At 28.5% G+C, this 19,895-nt stretch overlaps 2 protein-coding genes across 6 annotated transcripts; both read right to left on the bottom strand.

The window, feature by feature from the left end:
• Positions 1-187: 187 nt before the first annotated feature.
• LOC145194624 (uncharacterized) lies at positions 188-11,604 on the bottom strand. Of its 4 annotated transcripts, XM_080072301.2 has the most exons (15): positions 11,180-11,604; positions 9,148-9,278; positions 8,631-8,749; positions 7,484-7,588; positions 7,317-7,368; positions 6,987-7,134; positions 6,798-6,887; positions 5,344-5,360; positions 4,632-5,253; positions 1,937-2,248; positions 1,517-1,570; positions 1,215-1,427; positions 956-1,102; positions 766-880; positions 188-646 (listed from the first exon to the last, which is right to left on the bottom strand). In XM_080072301.2, the coding sequence occupies exons 1-14, from the start codon at positions 11,450-11,452 to the stop codon at positions 776-778; spliced, it is 2,388 nt and encodes a 795-aa protein (XP_079928427.2). In that variant the 5' UTR covers positions 11,453-11,604; the 3' UTR covers positions 188-646; positions 766-775. The 4 variants fall into 4 exon arrangements, with proteins under 4 accessions (XP_079928427.2, XP_079928419.2, XP_079928435.2 ...); XM_080072293.2 differs by having other exon boundaries at positions 188-880; XM_090077578.1 differs by lacking the exon at positions 1,937-2,248 and having other exon boundaries at positions 296-646.
• A 3,421-nt stretch (positions 11,605-15,025) lies between these two features.
• On the bottom strand, positions 15,026-19,270 carry LOC145182880 (uncharacterized). 2 transcript variants are annotated; one of them, XM_090079472.1, is made up of 6 exons: positions 19,131-19,270; positions 18,418-18,906; positions 16,635-16,709; positions 16,465-16,481; positions 16,244-16,337; positions 15,026-15,909 (listed from the first exon to the last, which is right to left on the bottom strand). In XM_090079472.1, the coding sequence occupies exons 2-6, from the start codon at positions 18,895-18,897 to the stop codon at positions 15,811-15,813; spliced, it is 765 nt and encodes a 254-aa protein (XP_089935598.1). In that variant the 5' UTR covers positions 18,898-18,906; positions 19,131-19,270; the 3' UTR covers positions 15,026-15,810. The 2 variants fall into 2 exon arrangements, with proteins under 2 accessions (XP_089935598.1, XP_089935599.1); XM_090079473.1 differs by having other exon boundaries at positions 18,418-18,898; positions 19,131-19,261.
• Positions 19,271-19,895: the final 625 nt, after the last annotated feature.

The raw sequence follows: 19,895 nt of genomic DNA, 5'->3' as shown, positions 1-19,895 counted from the left end.
ATGGGCGTAAGGACACATTTAACTTTCCTAAAACGTTTCACATATATTTTACCTACAATTATACAAAAGACGAGAATTCATAAAATGTTTCTTGGGGGAAAATTGTTAATCTAACATTTCCAATAATGAGGTGAAAAAAAAATTTCAGGGATTTTTCGTTTCAGCCACAAAATTGTCAAAAAACTAATTTAATAAAAAATGTTTAACTACGAAATAAAAATGGCCGTTATTACAGAATGAACCCAGAAAAATTTCAAAAAAATCTCTTCTAACGTGAATCAAAAAACAACGAATATGAAAGCATTAAAACAAGTCTAATTTAAAACCGAGTACAACACAAAATCACGACTGCTCGTAGAAAAATATAACTAATATTTCATGATTATAAAGCGTATAACACCTGGGAAGGAGCGGAACCTCCTTTGATGCTATTATTCAGATTATATGTACAGTCTTATCAAAAGGAAAACAAAAATAATGCACAAAATTTGGAGATGTTAGTCCATAGACAAAGGATCAACACCCACTACTATGAATTAGTTCGATCGGAAAGTTCTGTTATGAAATGTTCTTGCACCTGCTACCAAACGGATCGGCTTAGAAAGGGGCGGACATTCATCGATCGCTAAAAGGACCAACACGTGCGCTAAATACAAGTGCATAGAAGGTCATCTAGGCTGCGAAATATCGGCGCCCAATCGAACTTAAAAGTACGATTTTTTTTAGATGAAAAAAATACGTTAAGTTAGGTAAGGTCCAATTTACATTTTAAAAATCAGGACGATGATGCAGGAGTTCGCGACAATTTACTTATCACCCGTATTAGTGCTCCGTTTTCGTCTTTCAGCCGTACATTATCGTTCTTCAATTCTTGCATTTTCTAAAGAAAATTTAAAACTCGTTCAAATAAAAAACTTTAGTTATCTTTTTACCAGCCTAAATTGACACAACAAACCTCTAAATCTTCTTGGTATTGGTTCAATTTGTTCTCAAGATCTTCTTTTTCTTTCCTCAACTTCTCGTATTTATCTTTGTACTCTTGCAACTCTTTTTCAGTTTGCTCTAATTTCCGTTGAATTTCTTTAGTATCACTAGCATCGCTCTAAAAAAACATTGTAAATATTTAGAGTAGCAATTTTAGTTCATCTTGAATTGGTTTGAACAACACGGAAAGATGCGAATGAAAAGTGAAAAAGAAAAAAAAGAACGCTTACGCTAGAGGATATTTTATTAGTTTTATCTAACCCACGATCTCTAGTAGTTGAAGTAATTGACGCAACCGAACCAGTGCTATTCTGATCACGAGAATACGAATTTCTTTCAGTGTAACTAGGGCGATCAGTAGTTCTTTCAGTCGTCCTATCGCTTGAGCGATCGATTGATGAAAGAAGTTCTTGATTTTTCATGCGCAAACGCTCCGCAACTCCCTAAAAAATAATAATAATAATAACATACTAAACTCAAAAAAGAGTCGCAAAACCCTTTTGAGATCGAAAAATCTTAAATGACGTTTTACCGCAGTTTTGCGAACGCCGGTGTCTTCAGGCTTTTTAACTTCTTCTTCATCCTCCTAAAAATAATAGAAAAAAATATCACATAAAATTTACAAAATAGTAAACAAAACAATGCAACATAAATAAACGCAGTAAAAGTCAAATTTTATTAGTCTGTTACGCTGAACACGTCTCCGATTTTGAAACGCTGTAAATTGTATAACATGCTGTCTTTATTAACTTGTAAATAAGATTGTCTACACGTTGACTCAGTAAATAAGTTACGTGTTGCGTTTCATCTTATATATGTATGTTAGATGCGTTAGGTACGAATTATTTTTTGTCTTCATAATTTTCTGTAAATTTTGCGTAACTCCTTCGTAAAAAGAAGCCAACACTTCTAAACGGATTATTCCGCGATGTTGGCCCCTTAATTTTGTTACCTCGTTGGAGATGTACGCAGTACCGACCCGTTGGGTTTCTCGAGGATTCCGAAATTGCAAACGCTGAAGTAGAGTGCCATCCTCCGAATCTTCATTGTTAACGTCCGAAAAACGATCTTTGCTTCCGTCGATGGATGAGTCATTTTTGATAGACGAATCATTTTTGATTTTATAACTAATGCCGTCTCCACTTCTACTAAACTTCGATTCGCTGTTTGCATCTTCAACACGTTCAGCCAACTTTTTTCTCCAGTTCTGACGAGCAGAATCATAAGCGTCAGAGGCAATTAATGAATTAATACCTTGTGATTCCTGTGTGGGACAATGCATTTTATAAGACGTCAAACTGAGTTTCAAATTTACCGCATTTTAAAAATTTAAAAGTCGCAGACTTTTGGACAAAAAAGAAAAACATTAAACTCATCGATTTCAACGGATGAGAATTAAATTATTCGATTTCAACGAATAAAATTTAAACTCATAGATTATTCGATTTCAACGAATAAAATTTAAACTCATAGATTATTCGATTTCAACGGATAATATTACTTTATTTGTTTATGTTAGCGGCTTTGAATTGTCAAGTGAAATGTGTCCAAGCAACTTCCAACGATCAGATTATATTTCTCGTAAAAGCTTGAAAACGCTTCAAGTACGATTTAGAAACCATCTTAGCGCATCATTTAAGCAAAAATAAAGTTCATCGACATTAAAAAAACAAATATTTCAGTTTACTCAAGTATAACGACCCTCTTTCATCACTCACAATTTACTATAAAAACACAAAAACAGATTTATTTTCTCTAACTCACCGTTGTCTTTCTACGATATCTATTCTGAAGCATATTTTAATCGTTAAAATTGTTTCTCAAAGACTTGTAATTTCAGTCAGCGAACATTATCAAAATACATAAGATGAACAATACCGCGCCTTAGATGATTATCTTTGAAACAAAAGAACGATTATTTGACAGACAATAAAATTTTCTCAATTGAAACGCACAATTGAACGGCTTGAAAACTCAACGTAAGTTCTCATTACTTTCAAAAATAAATATGTTGACTGTCAATAGAAGCGTCAATCCTTTCGATATAAAAAAAGAAAATCCTTTATTTACACTCCATCGTAAAGATTTTACTTCAATTGCTGATCAACAATATTTGGATAAAAAACACACCCACAAATAGTTTAAAAAACACACCGCAGGAGAACTCGTTGCATTACTTTAAGATCAGAGTATTAAATGTAGTTGCATTACTTTAAGATCAGAGTATTAAATTGCAGACCAGAATAAATTAATAGTCAATTATCATCCTGAATAGGGTTAAAATTAAAATATTGCATATGAATTCCATCTGAAACAGCAACAATTTAAAAAAAATTTAAATCATACAGTTAAAAAGTTAAAATAAAATTTATTTTCACAGATACCTGAGACGAGTTATTTTTTTTCACAGACGTCTGTACCATTACTCCATTATTACTTTTACGAAGGTTCTTGATACGATCTTGTATAGATGAGTATGATGATGTGTATGACATACTTATAATTCAACAACAGCAAAAAGTAAACATGGGCGAAATTTTTAATTAAAGATGCATATTCAAAATTTCTGCAAACAATTTTTTCCCTTTTTTTCAAAAAGGTCGTAGAAACACGCTATCACATTTGCTTCATAAAATTCACAAATAAATATCGCCAAATGTACTCAATGAGATGAGAGTTTTGCGAATGATCAATACAAAAAATCTGAGCGCAACAAGAACTTTAGAAATAATACTCCACGAAAACTATAAAACTCTTCATGTTGAATTCACTGTGAAAAGAGGAAACAGTGATATTCTTACAAAACAAGAGTGTCAATTATCGACAATATAAAAGCTGCTAACACAAACATTAAAGCAAATGAAAACAATCTTTCACTGTTTCTTTAAGAGTACACAAATGCGACAAGATTTGCATTTATTCGAAAACTAAATTAATCATTTTACTGTTTATCACTTGAATAAAATTTTGTGATTTTTTCGATAGCATATAATTACATTAAAACCTTTTTTTTTTTTAAAAAAAAAAAATAATAATAATAATAATAAGAAAACAAAACATAACAAAATAAAAAAAACAAAACAACCCACTAAAACAAAACGAAAATTAAATAGAGAAACGCTAAAATTTGTTTTTACGACTTAAAAAGCAAAACGATTCCAATTCTATACCGCATATAAGTGTCAATATAATTGATTCCACATTCCTTAAATATTTATTTAGTTAGTGGGAAAATATGCTCAAATAAACAGATAGAAAGCAAACAGTATCATAAAACTGAAGTTTTATTGGATTTCTAAAGCGTAGATAAACCTTATGCAAAGCATCATAGCTATTTAATATACGGCCCTCTTTATTTATTAACATCTAACCAAATTACTCGTCAATAAGTAAAACGGATGACGTAACTACTCGCCGTTCACTCATCTAACTTCCATAAAACATTTTTAATGATACGCAATGGTTGCATAGCAACAGCATTAAAACAAATACCCTTACTTTTTCATAATTTAGCAAATAGACCTAATTAAAAACTAAAATATTGTAACAAATAATAATCATTAATAAAACCAAATTATGAAAGCAAAAATTTTAATTCACTTTTAATAATAATTTTAAAAATGTATTATACTAAAAGCATAACTCACTTTTTCATTTGTGCGAATTCTAGATGGAACTTCATCCCTTTGATAGCGTGACAACGGAGTTGATTTTTTATCTGTATTGTTTTCAGTAGTTGACTTAACATCAATGTTATTTTCAGTTGCTCTTTTTTCCCTCCATGAAGAAATGCGACTAGCAGCAGAATCATTTTCATTTTTCTCTGTTTTCAAAGATGATGGTCGATTAGATGTCTCATTAGTGTCGACTTTTTCAGTTTTTAAGGAACGAGATGGGGTTTCTGCAGGGATATCTGTCTTCTCAGTTCTCCAGGAAGAACTACGTGTTGAATCTTCTCGTACTCTGTTACGTGATGAATAGCTTGAAACAGAACTATCAGTCTTACTTGATTCACTTTCAACTGCAATCGATGTAGATCTTGGAAGCTTTGCTGGTGCATTTCCAGTGTTTAACACAGGGTCTGAATTTTCTGATTCAAAATTTTTTAGTTCCTTTGTTTTCTTAATGTCATTAACTAAATTTGAACTACTATTATTATTAGTTTCTATACTCTGCTGCTGCTTACGCCCCCCTTTAATTGCAGGACGTGGTGCTTCTTTCTTTAACAGTTCAATGGCATACATTTCTTTTTCAATTGAAAACGAATAACTGAAAAGAGATCATGTTAAGCTTTCTGAAATAATTTGAAAACTATAAAAATTTAAAAGACATGAAAATAAATTACACAAAAATTTATACCTTGTGCCTTTAGATTTCTAAAAAAAAAAAAAAAAATGAGAAGGAAAAAAAGTACATTAAAAAAACCTTCATAGCAGATACATAAAATAATAAAAAAAAAACACTTTTTGTAAAATGTGTTTTTGGTTCATTAAAATGTTACACATCCTACACAGTTTTGTCCCACAATTATTGCAGAAAAGGCATTTGACACGACTTTTGTCCAGTTAATAACAGTTGAAGACCACATGTTACATAAATAACCTAATATTATGATAATGAATCTCCTAATCTTAGAAACAAGTTATAAAAGTACTTTAGTCAAACAAAAAAATGTTGAAAGAACTTTACTGAAACTTTTACAGTTAAAAACTATTGAAGCTGAACATTTTTCTTTTTCTTGCACATAAAAAATAAAGAGCACTGTGAAAGTTGTTTTACTCCATGTGACTTGGAAGCTGGTTTATTGTCAGATAAATAGCTTTCAGATTGATAATACAAACATAAGTATGATCATTCAAAAACTTCACACCCTTTCATACCTTTGTTTTAATAGATTTAGATTTAAAACAAAAAATAAAAAACAAAGTATTATAGGCTAAAGGTATCTGAAAAGTTAAACGATGGGTGTACAGCTATATATACAGAAAATTTTATTACTAAAACACAGGTTTTTAAAGAAAAGCGATAAAAAAATTTTAAAATTCTTTTTTTAAATTAGAATCAAATTAAGAAGATAAATTTGAATGAAATATTAAACAGAGTATGCAAATATGTCTTGCCTATTAATATTTTGATAGTTTATTATAGTTACCTTACCCACTTAAATCCTAAGTTATTTGAATTTTCTTTGGCTTTCTTATAAAACAACTGTTTTTTTTTTCCTCTTTAAATTACATTTAAATGCAAACTAATTGCTTATTAAAGTATTTTATTTTAAAAAAACTCTCTAACACAACATTAACTGTCTCTAGGTTGTATATTTAATAATAAAGACTAATACTACTAATTTAAGACAAAATCACTCTCCATCTATTTTAAAATTAATTTGGAACTGCAATTATAAGCAACAAGCTAAAATTATATTTCATTAGCTTTTAATAGATACTAAAAAATTAATTAAGGCAACAATAACAAAATGTGATTGCATCAAAATGCCTCTACATTAACCAAATCAACCTGTTTTTAAAATTTCAAATAAACTTAGATTTTGTTATCAATATGTAGTTTATTAAATTCACTATGGCAGTTTTTGGTATTTTAAAATATTTTTTTCAAAAAAATTTATTATCTTTATAAATTCTTCAATTTTTTATTAAAATAATTATTTTAGAAATTTGAAGAAAAAGAAAAAACTACCTTAAATCTAAACTCTATCTACTTAAATCTTCAAGGAGAATAAAGAGAATCTAACTTCTTCAAAATTAATAAAAGTTGCTAAACTATATATCAATAAATAAAAAACCATGAAGTACCTTTGCAAGACCAGCATCAATTGATCTTTTTTTACAAGCTTCTGCCGTTTTTTGAAACTCTTTGTCAGCCAAGTCACATGGGGTTTGACCCTAAACAAACACAAATAAAAATAAATAAACAATACACCAAAAATAAGCAATCTACTTAGCAAGGTTAAAATAGTGTAATAAACAGTGTACATAACTAACATTATTATTCATAATTTCAAAGTCTGCTCCAAAATCAGTAAGAACTTCACAAGCTGACTTAGACCCCCAATGTACTGCAGCATGTAAGGGTGTCCAGCCATCACAATCTTTAACATTCACATCTGCTCCAGGTATCTTCAAAATAATGCTAAAATTCATTCATAGAAAATTATGCTGTTAAGAAAAATACAGAAAAGATACTTAACTCAAGCTACTTATAAAATAGTCATTAACTCTAACACCTTAACAATAATAATTTATCACAATAATTATAAAAAATTTCAGAATAGATCAGAAATTTGCCAATAAAAATGAAGAAAAATTGTTTACTTAATAACTTTAGTGTATCCCTTTGATGCAGCTACATGCAACGCTGTTGCTTCTATAGAAAAATATAAAACTCAATTGTATTTATTGTGAAATAAAGTGTATCTTTAAAAAGAATCAGTCTAAAAGTATTTTGAACACAAAAAAGAAAAATAAAACACGATCTCTACCTTGCCAGTCTAATACTTCATCTATCTTCTTCTTATTCAACCAACTTGTAGCATCTTCAACCATAAGACGCTCTTCCTCATTTCGAGCCTCTTCAACATCAAGCTCTAAAGACAAATGATATTTGCCCATTTATGAAAATCATTTATTTTTGGTCACTTTTTTTTGAGAAAGTTGTTGGGTAAAAAATTTGACTTTTTACACAACAACTTTTTTTTCAACAAATCATCTTACTATTCCTAATCTTTGAATCGATTATTAAATTAAGAAACATAAAAACTCCATCACCTTCATGATAAAATTCGAGGTAAAGAAGAAACATGTGGCACAAGACACTAATTATGTTTCAAAAAGGAAAAATTTAACACAAAAGGAAACAAAATTTTAAAATTTTGTTTCCTTATATGTTAAACATTGAAAAACTATACAAAGAAAAGCAGAAATTTTTAAAAAACTTAATAAAAGATTACACACAGACACATAGTAAAAAAAAAAAAAAATTACTTTCATGCTCAAATTCAAAGTTTTATTCAATATAGAGAGTTTTTACTTTAGTAAATCTCCTTGAACAATTTTTTAAAAACAAATTTAAATACACATATAATGTCTTAACAAATACAAACAATTCTTAAATATTCTAAAACTTTCAAAGAACTTTTAGGTTTACTATGTTTTCAGTAAACATTGCTGAAAAATTAAGATATAAAAAATGAAAAAAGTGTTGATTAAATGTTGATTGGCACCTTGAACATTTTGAGATTTTTTTATAATGATCTAATAGCTTTTGTTTTGTTGTTTGTTTTGCTTTATTACAAAGAATTATCAAAAAATTGTCATAGTTTTGACCTGATTTTCTGATTAAATAATTTCTAATAATTTTCTAATAATTCAACTATATGATTAAATAAATGTATATGCATTAAAATAGCTAAATGTTATATTAAATATGGAAACAATAAAACAAATTCCAATTTTAGTAATCATGCATGAAAAATGGATGCTGCTGCTGCTGCAAAAAAAAGGATGCTGCAAAGATAATGGGGAGAAATTCTTTAGATTTACTATTAAAAATTTTCCTTCTCGTCTTATTAACACTGATTTTTGCATCCTCTTTGCAAATTTTAATTTTTCTTCAAATGTTTTACCAACCTTGACCTTCAATTTCCTCGGTTAAGAAATCCACCATCTCTTGTTCATCTGCAAGATCAAGTGGAACTTCCCCCTCATTATTTACAGCTGCAAGATCTGCACCATTTTCAATTAGTATTCTAAATTAAAAACTAAGTTAACACCAATAATAGTGACACAACCTAACTACTTTTTAATATTTTTAAATGAACAAAATCTTTTTAGTTCATTAAAAAATCAACATTGTTCATTTAAAAATACTAAATGCTTCAAATTATTAAAGCAATTATTTATGGCATTCAGCACTGATTAGCTTGAAAACATTACTTTGCTCAGGATATGTAACAGATGCTGGTAAAGAGATTCTTACAAAAATGTATACAAATTTCTTTATAAAATCAAAGCAAATAACTTGTAACAAGTCAATGTCAACAAATCTATCTGATGAATGATAATAAAATTTTGATACCAAAACATTTATTTTAATTGATTGTTTTCATAACACAAAACTAAAAAAATATTCCATTATAAAACATACTTTGCAATATCAACATTTCCTGCACTTGCTGCTGCATGAAGTGGTGTCCAGCCCTCATTGTCACGTGCTTCTATATTAGCACCTCGCTCCACCAGCAGACTAACCATTTCTTCGTTCTCATCAATACAAGCCTGAATTTAAATTTAATTAAATATTTGTCATTAGTTTCTAAATTAATCTAAGATTTTTTATTTAATATACAAAAAATGATGAACAGTTTATTTAACTTGTTTTCTTTTTACTACATCAAGTAACAAAATATTTGCAACAATCGTATTTATATAATAATAAGTATAATATATAGTATAAACAGTAATAAATATATCAAACAATATTAGTAAATAAATATTGCTCAAAAAATATCACATTTAGTTATAAGAGTCTAGTGAGAACTTGGATAAATAAGTTTTGCTTTCTAAATATTTCATAAACTCCAACTTTAATATAAATAAGGTGCTTTTGAGTTACTTGAGCATGATGCTTCACTGTAATAAAATTTTGACAACTTTGGCATTACAGAGGTTTTATTTATAAAGCAAAAATATGCAGGTCAGATAAAGTAGCAAGCTATATTTTTTAAAAATTTGCAAGATTCAAGAGCAATCTCAGCCTAGCTAATGGAACTGTTTACAACATAGAAAAACATAATTCAGCATTGAATAGTACATAACAACAACCTCAGAGAACTTAAAGTAATTTGATTCAGATTTTTTTTTTGAAATGATAAAATACCTCTGAACAGATGTTTTTCAAAAACCTCATTTTGCAAATAAAAATAACATAACAAAACACTTCATCTACTTGGTGTTATATAATATGTAATGATATGTAAATAATAGGTACTGTTAATATGCTAAAAAAATTTAAAAAAGCTTGTTAATTGGCATAATTACCTCTGAAATACAAGTTTAATTCTATTTTATTTTAATTTTTATATTTTAATAGTGGTACAATTTTTATAATTTCAATATGCTAATTCTTAAATTCCTGAATAAAACTTTCTGTAAATTTCGAATCTCTGTATGAAAAGTTAATACTTTATTATATTTTAATATATGTTCATATAAATAAATATATTCTAACACAACAACATTCATTTGAATATTTATAAATTAGTGATACAAATGAACATATACACCATTTATATAAATATGGTGTTAAATCTTTTTTTTCTTTCTTTAAATCTTATGCTGATAGCAAGTCAATTTAAATTAATTTGTTATTCTTAGAATATATATTTTTTTGTTTCAAACATTTTTATGTAGAAAATTCTTTTTTTATAGAAACATACTCCAACCCTTAAAAGATGTTCAATTGTAGTTTCACCAGTAATAAATGTATTTAGTAAATATTTCTTACTACAAATGGGTTTGTTATTTGGTTTTTAAAACAAATTCAACTGTCATATTTAAGACTGGTACAGCTAGTTAAATTAAAGACTGTGAATACAAATCCATTATAAGAAGAAATAATAGCTAATACGTAAAACATTACTAGGGTTCTTATTCTATGAAGAACAATAGTTAGCTTAGCTTCTGTATACCAGGTCATTGTTTGCACCTAAAACTTTTGTAGTATAGGAGTGAAATATAATAGCCATAAATCATATAGAAGTATTTTTTGCTTAAAATACCTTAACTGGTACTACTTCTATTTTACACCACAACACAATATACCCTAAACTTTTGGAAAATACTTAGCCTATTTTAATCTCTTATAAATAGTGTTTGGGTTTAAACTTCGTTTAAAAAAATATCAACAACTTTGAAAAAATAATTCTTGATATGTTGAGGTATTTTTTAAAATCATTTTTTTATCCTGATTGTTGTCAATTATAGGAGTAACCAATCAACTGAGGTTTAAGTACAGATATTTAGCTGACACAAAAAGATAAGACAATTTGAGACAAACTCATGGTTTAATATGAAATTGGTACCTGTAAGATGTCCATAGGTTAAAAATTTTTTTTTATTGGTTATTAATAGAGTGTAAGTGTTTGGTAACAATATCAGCTGAAACTTAGTTCTCTTACCTGATGCAATGCTGCAAGGCCATCTACATTAGTAAAATCAATATCAACTCCTTCATTAAGCAAGCTTTCAGTCTCTTCCAAATCACCAGATGAAACAGCAGATAGGAATAAAACTCCTTTATCAAATTTGATCTTAAATTGCTCTGGAAGACGGACATTTTTTTCCTTAGCTGTCTCACTTTTATTATAGTTTGAAATAGATTTTACTCGATCCGAAAGAGCTTTAGAGGCGCGTGAATTTTGACCAAGATCGCCTGACATTTTCTCAACCATGTTCTACGAACGAATAAAAGAGTAATTACTTCTGAATATCATAAACAGCTCCATATAATATTTCCTCATAAGAAACTTTCACATCATGGCGGCTGTTAACTTCTTTAATAGTAAGATTCTAGAGAGAAAGGGTCCGGCCGAATACTATTCCCTGATTGGTTTAAAGCTGAGAATAAAATAACATTACCTTATTGTTTTCATCAACGCAGAGGTTTAGAAAGTTACTTCTTAGAACGAACTTAAGAAAGTATTTATACCAAAAGATATTTGGACTGAAGAGCAAGACGTTTTTCTCATTTTAGTCTCTTTTTATCAATAAAGATTCAATAATAATACAAAATTCTTAAAACTCTAATATCTTTCCATCAAAAATGCTGCATAACAACGAAGCTCTACGAAGAGTGCAGGAATATAAAAAAAGAAAATCTAGATTTATTTAAGTAAATCCCAGACCAGACTAATATAAGTTGCTGTTTTAGCGAGCGTCATTAAAGTATACTTCTTTGCTTTTAAAAGATTAATTAGTCACTGTAAGCATATTAATCGTGCAACAAAATGAATTTAATAATTTACAGGCTGATTAAGCAGATTAATAATATTACAGAGAAAAATTAGATGGCAAGAATGTTAGAGGGTAAAAGTCTGTTCCGACGAAAAATTTACGGAGTTATAACAGGGGCTAAACGACACTTAAGAAGTACCAACAGTGCGGTCGGAACTACATTTGCTCTTAAAACAGGAAAAATGGAATGCTCAAAAAAAATTGATTAAAAATTCAGGTATTACTTAACATTAAATTAGTTTTTGGGATAAACGTTACAAACTCAAAGTCCAAAATAAAGTGATGCAAAAAAAAGAATAAGGGGAGAGGGTAATTTCAAATAAAGAAATAGCTATTTACTTAGGGTTCACTCCTTCTTTTTTGGTTTAATTATAATTTATCATGCACATAATTATAATAATTAATCACGCACATAATTATGATTTTTTTGTGCATATTAACTTTTGGTTAGTAACTTTTTGTAATTTTAAATGAAAGAGATATATTTAAAAATAATCTGCGAAATACTTGTCCACAAATGTTTAAAGGAAAAAAAAAGTCCGGTAAACTTAGACTATATTTATCATTGGAAATAAAAAGAAAAAGTTGGCATAATTTAGCTGTAGCTGCTGGAATACATTCCCATGAGACCAAGTCTTGTGTAACAGACCACTAAGCATTATAATAATCTGTTGTGTCTTTCACAAAATATCCTCCTTCTAATTTATAGACTGATAAAAACAATATACAACAAGTTAAAAAAAAAAAAAAAGAATGCGATAAAAAGACTTAAGTATTATAGAATAATGAGTCCTTTAAAAAAAAACGAAATATTAAAAAGATGTGTAATTTTTAAAAATCGTTAATGTGTTATAAGATTATTATCCCCTGTAATTCATTCTTATTATTGCAACGCTACTTCTTCACAATGTTTTTGTTTTTTTCACTACTTGTTTATACCTTTCTACATAAGGCTACCTAGGATCGCAGTTAGTCAATTTTCAAAGCTTGTCCCATATCCCAACTTGGCTGGTTCTCACAAATACCATTGCAGAAATCTCACACAAAAAAAAAAAGAAACCAAAAATGCAGTTTGATTTTAATAACTCGTGAAGAACCGCATCACCCTGACACAATTTCACTTAACTTTATAACAGATACTCCACAAAAACTTCGCTTCACTTTATAACAAAGAACTTCTCAAAAACTGTAACTTCAATTAGATTTAGTCCTATTGTCCGGTTACAAAAAACTGATTTAGGCCTTTTGTCCGGTTACAAAAAACTGATTTAGTCCTATTGTCCGGTTACAAAAAAAACCAATATGTTTTTAGTAATCAAAAATTCGAAATACAAAAATCGAAATCAAATGTAAAAATGTGTTAAAGTAAATAAGTGTTTTGTTTAAAATGTATAATGTTGCATAAATAAAATAAGGTAACAAAACGCAAACCAAGTAAAGGGAGTTTTCCGCATTTAGGAAATTTTCTATGGAACGCACAAGAAAACACCTTAAGACTTGCGTAGCTTAATTATTACTTCACGCAAGTTAAAAAAATTTTCTGTTCGCCCTTAAGAGTAAATTTATAGACGGCAAAATGACAAATTTAGTAACTGATAAGAAGCTGCGTTGATTTGACTAACGGATCGATAACAAATTTCCCTCTGATTAAGGGGAATATCATACCTTACAGTGAATGAAACTCAAATAACATAAACATGCAAATCTTGTAAATACTTGTTTTGACTAAAAAATGTTTGTCAGCAGGTCAGAATTAACTAACGTTGTTTAATATAACAAATCTGTAAATAATAAATAAATGTAAATAAATCTATAAATAATACTGTCTGAGAAAAAAGGTTTCTTATAATAATAAAACAAATAAATCAAGTTTTGTTTGAATCCGAACAGATAGTTTTTTGTCTAGGGTAACTAGCTTTTATTATTGCATTTGTAATAAATTAGTTGGCTGTTTTTTACAACTCCTTTATATGCGCTTCATAAATCAATAACTAAAGCTCACAGAACATCCGAATATATTATGTCTACAGGTTAAACTAGAATAAGTCGACATATTTTATGATTGTCAAATAGTTGTCTGATGCACCGATATTGTTAAAACCCAAACAAAAAGTTTGTCCTCTGAGTGTAAAAGCTCTGTAAAAGTATCATTTATGGCATGGGGATTAAGTTTTAGTGCGCAAAATATATTTGTGTTAATTTGCTACAGTGCAAAATTTTAATGATCATAGTTTAAGATCAAGCAAAGATGCACCATGCACGTCGATATTTAGTTTATTAAAATACAAAATTCTTATGAGCATAATTAAAGATCAAGAAAAAATACGTGATGCACGCTGATATTTTATTAGGATATATACAAATAATTCAGAATTCGTATGAACCCAAGATTAGATTTAAGCGCGGACAGTTTTTTCTTACTGTGAGCGTTTTTAACATTCCAGCCGGGAGTCATAGCATGACATGATATTTGTATGGATCGGTCTTCAACTCGTTTAACTGGAAGTTTATTTAAGACTTAATGTTTAATTCCCGTTTAATCGAGAAGTAGCAAGTTTTAGCTGACTTCGAGTGTGAAAAGGCACACCAAGTCATTTACTTTGAAACTACGCTCTCGTACATACATATTTTTATAATACTCATAATTATCGTACCCGTTGTGAAAAAAATTGAAAAAAAATCCGTTTTAAAAGTTCAATGCTTACTTAAATTTTGAATAAGTAAAAAAAGCAACGAGATGCCTTAACTTTAAAAACTCGTGTTTTGCCTGGCTGATTGACCCGCTGAACTGGAATTCTTTTTATGGTACTCGTTAAATTTGAAATTCTTTATTTTTACTGTGCTCATTAAATTTGATTGGCTGTCTCAGTTGATTAAGAGTGATTTTTTTTAAGAACACTTAAAAATTAAAGAAATTTAAACAATGACTAACTATAGCACTTATTTTTTAGTTCTGCATTTCAAGAAAATCTTTTTCATATTACAAATGAGACGGAACGAAAAAGCAAATATTACGTTTGAACTCACCAGCTTTATTAATACATGCAAGGAATTTTAAGTGCAAAATACTAATAAAATTGTGTTTACAAAATATGCATCATGATTTCAAATCATTTTAGAAGGAAGTATAAAGGCAAAATTTTACATATTCGATAAAAAATGTACTAAAAAACGCCATTAATTCCTATTATATTGATTGATATTATTAGTGGTAGTTACTCTCCTTCTCTGACAAAAAAAAACAACTGAAAAACAACAAAAAAAAAAAAAACAAAAAAAAAAACAACTGAAAAACACTCTGAGATTTGAAAGTAGTAAAAATCAACAAAAACTTAAACGTTTCAGGGTCAGTGAATCAAATTGAAATAAAAACAACCTAATCTCAACGTGAAATATAAAACACGAAGCAATCCATTAAAAATAATAAAGATTTAAGCATCTAATGTTGAAACAGTTTTAAAACCGAAGCCAACACAAATTAAAAAAGATTGTTCTTACTATGTTAATACCAAATTTAGGCAATTACAAATTAGAAAAATATAAGTTAATAAAAACTACATACAAATTCCCTGCAGTATAAAACCTGAACAGCCTGTTAACGTTGATTGTCTGTCAGGTGACAAGGCACGTAAAAATGGATATTCTGTGGATGTTTTTCAAGCATGTGCTTGTCTACAGGTGCGGTATTAAATAAACACAACAAAAAGAAAGCTTTTTGTTACATAGAAAAAGTTTTTCCTATCTTGGCCCACCATCCATTTAGTTTATTATAATCGATATATCCCCTAATGATTTCCTATTTACGCCCTCCATGCGATAAAGAACCTACCACACGAAGCAATGCACTATTTTCATCTTTCAAACGGGTGTTATCATTTCTAAGCGACTCAATTTCCTATTTAAAAAAATATAGTTATCTTAATAGACAACCAGAATGCTTTCACAACAAAACACACACAATTAAGTACCTTTTTAGCTTAATAGTTAAAGTGAATAAGGCACTTTCCTTTAAAACACTTAAGAATTAAAGCATTATGAAACACAGCAAACTGTATAATCTCTGGAATTATACAAACATTAATCAGCTACTACTTAGAAGTCTACCTACAGGTAAAATTGTTTTTGCCAGTTTCTGTATGTAGACTAAACATTAACTATGATAATAGATTAGCCAACTATCGGAACTTCTTCCCTAATATTAAAGAGAAAGATTTTATTAATTTACTTACTCTTTTTGCTTGAGATAAGGCATCTTTCCATTCTTCTACAACCTGTTCATACTTTTCAATTTGTTTGAGAAGCTCTTCTCTATCATCCCCAGAGCTAATGTATCAATTGTAAAAATTTTATCAACATTTTTACTAACGCTCTTTTTTTTTTTTTAAAAAAAAATAACATGATTTTTTTATGTTAAAACCCAAGAGTAAAATCCTAAAATTAAAAAACATACCTTCCGCCATCAACACTCTAAAATACAAAATAAAATATTTTTTGCACAAATTTATTTACATCCTGACTCATCTCTTACAATTAGGTTAGCAAAAACCACTAATGAATTTTTTTCTAATAGCTATTTCTTCATACAACCTTCTAAAACAGAACTATTATAGAAATGCTTACAGAGACAGTACTATCATGCATATTTTTGGCTGTATTCTCCATCACTATACGCTCTTCCTCATCTCTTGCAACATTCTATAAAAACAAAATTTCTTTGTTTAAATTGTAAATTTTAATTATTAAACCATTAAACAATGAAATATAAACAATTTGAAACTCTGCTATTTAAGATTTATAAATTGTCTTCTAGAAATAAATTAGAAAAAAAAAACAACTAGAAAAATGAAATAAATTGACTTAACAACTGATACTATAATTAAAATAAAATGATATAAAATGAGTATTTTTATTTCAGACACAAAAATGTAATTAGTATTAGTTTCTTTTTTTTTTTAAAGAAATGTTTTTTAAAAAACTTCACAAATAAACCAGTTTTAAGCATTATAATAAAAAATGAAAAAATAGTGCAGAAAAAATATTTAAACTAAAGAAAGGTAAATCCTTAGACTTGAACAGCTCTATGTGAGTTTGATTAAATAAATTTGATTTTTATATAATCTCCTTCATGCTTCATAACATTCTGTATAAACCAGCAATTTTACTTTTCAAATTTCAAAAACTTGTAAGAGAGAGATTATGAAATTCATTCTAAAGAATATATAAATTATACATTTAAATGTGTACTATAAGATTTGAAATTGCATTCTTAATATAAACATCTTTGTATTTATAATTTTATAAGTCCAAGAAATAACTGATACAACAGCAAATACCATGTAATTTTGAAATATTTAGTCATTATTGGTTCAAACACTGCTAATTATATGCTTGACCAAAAGTAGATCTAAATATCAGAAATCCAATTATTTTAAGATGAAAAATAATTAATTATATTCATATACTGTAAAAAATACCAGCTTTATCTTCAATAAATTTAGTTTCTTAAAATTTAAATGTTGTGAAAAGTGTGCATATATACAATAGCTTCTATAAATGACTTCTTTGTAACTAGTTTTATTTCCACCTCAATAAATTTCATGAGAAGAGTTGAAAGGAAAGATGGGAGAGTTAATATGCAGCATAAATACTATTGGATGATGGTCTTAAATTTCCATGCTACAAACCTTCAATGAGTGTTTGCTAACACTTAAAATATTTTAAAAATTTAAATGTAACAAAAATTAGTTGCATTAATTCTTGCTATAAAGTACACCCTCTTTTCTTAGAGTAAAAAAATTTACTCTGAGAAGAGAGGGTGTACTTTATAGCAAGAATTAAGGTTTTTACAACAGAACAAAATGTTACAATAGCTGACTTACATTTTCACTCACAAAAACTTTGATACTAAAATTTAGAAAACATAATTTTTACCAAAATGAGCGATTTTAGTTTGATAAGAATTTTTTTTATAATACAATCATGATAAAAACTTAAAATAAATTTTTTTTAGAAAACCATTTCTTTTAACTGCTTTGTGTAACATCTGTTACAGATTTAGTGTTTAAAGAGATGAATCCAGAAACTAATTGCTAATAAGAATTAATAATTATGAGCAGGTCCATGAGACCCTTTACTAATTGAAATTATCTTAAAGAACAGACCAAATTGTCAAATTTCAAATATAAAATATTTGAAATTTGACAATTGAATGATAATTGAATAAAATGATTATTATTACTTTCTGTTAAAATAAGCTACATAAAACTATTTATCTACATATAACTAAAAAAAAGAACTCAGAGAGAATTAGTAAAAGGGCAGAGTTGTAAACGCCAGTAGTCGATCTTTTTAAAAAAGGATCTAGACGAACACAGCTATTCTACAATAAATTTTAAAAAATTACCGGTTGTCCTGGCATTATAACAACACCAGTAGATTTTCTTTTCTCTCTTATATTTTTTTTTGCTCGGCGTTTATTTGTTGAACTTATGCTAGCACCTCCCCTGTCTTTTTTCATTGGTTTTGTTGAAGTATCTTCTTCTTGCTCTTCATCATCTCCTTTATCGTCTTCTTCATCTTTTACAGGAATTTTACTGATTCTTTCGTTTATAATTGTTTCATCATCTTGTTTACTTGGAGATAATGCTGCAGTGTTCTGACTAGAAAAACGACTTCCAACTCTGCTTGATGCTACACTGCTTGAAGCAGTACTTCTGGCTGTAACAGTGCTACTTACAGTAGTATTACTAGTTTCACTGGCTCCATCTTCAAACATTCGCCTTCTTCCAGCAGTTGTTGCAACAGTCCTTGGCTCCCTTGTTGTTGCTGCTGCCGGTTCACGTCTGAACCTTGATTTATACCCATCTGTTTCTGTGCTGGCCATAGTTAAAAAGTTTAATAGTTAAAGTTTTGTATAAAATTCTTGTTGATAAATTTTTGAAGAACAGTTTATAAAATACCACTGACTTGAAGATAATGTCGTTAAAATGGCCCTAAAGAGCCAACAAATTTATGCTGCTAGTAAACTTTTGGTAAACTATTTTTTTTAGCTTTATTTCTATTATTTCTCACTATAAAAATAAAGATAAGAATAAGAATGCAATAACGAAAAGATATTAATAACAGCAACAAATTTCAATAAGTTATTTTTGATTTAGTAACCCACAAAAAACGTAAAACGAATCCATATTGCAAACAAAATCGTATTTCCAACATTCCGACTTTCCCTTGACTGCTTGTGAAGTGTCCGAGCATGCGCACAAATGACGACCTACCCTTCGCGCTGAAGTCGTACGATTGGTTCAATAAAAACAAAAGAGATTTTACTTAAATGCAAACAATCAATTGGATTCAAAAACTTGTACTCGAAGTTTTTCGCTTCACCAAAACGCACTTTAAAAAGCTACTCTAAAGAGAAAAGCTACAAAAGGTTTTCTGCATGTACACGTAGATGGTAGTATTTAATATGCATACGATATTATGTATTTTTCGCATGAAAAATGTTAAAAATAAAGTGAAATGACATTTTACTCTGAGCGAATTTCAACGGAGAACGAATAAGAATGCAAAATAGAGAAGGAAAACCATTCGCTCCTGAAAATTTAATTGAATTTAATTTGATATTTAAATATAAATTCAAGTAAAACGAGTTCTTCACCAAGACCCGAACAACTTTATAAACGTTCAATTGAAAATAAAGATTTTCCGTTTAAACAATATGATTTTAGTTATCGGTATATTTGCTTTTATAGTAACACGATTGCTATTTTTCTATCGCTGAAATCACGCATTATTTATTGATACATTTTAACGACTGAAATTTCTGTGTTCAGATTGCTGACCAGTATATCGCCACATTTAAAGTTGTCTTTATGTCTAGAT

The sequence above is a fragment of the Hydra viridissima genome, unplaced genomic scaffold, assembly GCF_058129835.1.
Source record: "Hydra viridissima isolate aposymbiotic clone 2 unplaced genomic scaffold, HvirCarnegie_v1 scaffold_2, whole genome shotgun sequence".
Taxonomy (NCBI): Eukaryota; Metazoa; Cnidaria; class Hydrozoa; order Anthoathecata; family Hydridae; genus Hydra; species Hydra viridissima.
The sequence above is the reverse complement of the archived record's forward strand: the minus strand, read 5'-3'. Positions and strand labels throughout refer to the sequence as shown.

Excerpts from the sequence above, each read along its gene's own strand:
- LOC145194624 (XM_080072293.2), bottom strand. The coding sequence starts at position 11,452 with ATGGTTGAGAAAATGTCAGGCGATCTTGGTCAAAATTCACGCGCCTCT. Across the intron at positions 8,750-9,147 it reads GGAAATGTTGATATTGCAAA|AATACTAATTGAAAATGGTG; the intron begins GTATGTTTTATA and ends TTTTTAATTTAG. Across the intron at positions 2,249-4,631 it reads GAATTCGCACAAATGAAAAA|GAATCACAAGGTATTAATTC; the intron begins GTGAGTTATGCT and ends TGTCCCACACAG.
- LOC145182880 (XM_090079472.1), bottom strand. The coding sequence starts at position 18,897 with ATGGCCAGCACAGAAACAGATGGGTATAAATCAAGGTTCAGACGTGAA. Across the intron at positions 16,710-18,417 it reads TTATAATGCCAGGACAACCG|AATGTTGCAAGAGATGAGGA; the intron begins GTAATTTTTTAA and ends TTGTTTTTATAG. Across the intron at positions 15,910-16,243 it reads CCTTATCTCAAGCAAAAAGA|GAAATTGAGTCGCTTAGAAA; the intron begins GTAAGTAAATTA and ends TTTTTTAAATAG.